Source organism: Limulus polyphemus, unplaced genomic scaffold (assembly GCF_000517525.1).
Source record: "Limulus polyphemus unplaced genomic scaffold, Limulus_polyphemus-2.1.2 Scaffold6395, whole genome shotgun sequence".
Lineage (NCBI taxonomy): Eukaryota > Metazoa > Arthropoda > Merostomata > Xiphosura > Limulidae > Limulus > Limulus polyphemus.
In genome coordinates, this window is record NW_013672005.1 from 29,418 (window position 1) to 30,100 (window position 683).

The window sequence follows — 683 nt, forward strand, 5'->3', positions numbered from 1 at the left end:
TCACAATGATAATCATCATCACAATAGCCAAAAGAAAGTATGATACATGGTCTTGAGGCTCTGCATTTTTAGGGACCCATTGATAGAATTGAATGTATTTTACAAAAACTTAATGATATGTAGTGTCAGAATAAGACGCTAATAAGTCCATACGGAAAGGGACAAAAGTGGTAGAAAAAGGAGTATAAAAATAAGAAATACAAAGAAAGAAAAAAACAGAGGAAAAGAAAAACCTCTTTGGACTATTAGGTTTTGTCAATGACACTGCACCATTATGGTGCTGTTGTCAATTGGTTAGATATGGTGAAAAATTAGTGATGAATTTTAAGAGCCTTGATGATTAGGGATAAATATTTGCATAAACCTTCACATATATCAGGATGTTTGTTTTAACAATAAACCCTCATTATTTTAATAAAAGCCAACTCTTTGTTTATTCTCCTAACAAATATAATAAAATCAACAGTAATTAAACAAACCTCTTCTTCACAACAATCGTGTCCATGACCATTCTTTTGACAGCAACAATGATGACAATTCAACATTTTTTTCAGACTTTTAAGTTTCCTCTGAAGGTTTTCTACTTCCATCTAAAAACAAAAACAAAACTTGTGTAAGCTGTTTCTTTTTACCTTCTTCTTACTTTATAAACTTCTGATTTCAAACCAAGAGGTGCATACGAC

At 31.2% G+C, this 683-nt stretch overlaps 1 protein-coding gene across 1 annotated transcript in view; it reads right to left on the minus strand.

Moving 5' to 3' along the window:
* The window catches only part of LOC106473674 (myotubularin-related protein 3-like), a gene marked incomplete at its 5' end in the record, with an annotated part of 31,374 nt that overhangs the window by 10,185 nt on the left and 20,506 nt on the right, over positions 1-683 (minus strand). Inside the window, one exon of the mRNA XM_013934353.2 lies at positions 480-590. Coding sequence (XP_013789807.2) covers positions 480-590 — 111 coding nt within the window. The remainder of the gene's footprint in view (positions 1-479; positions 591-683) is intronic.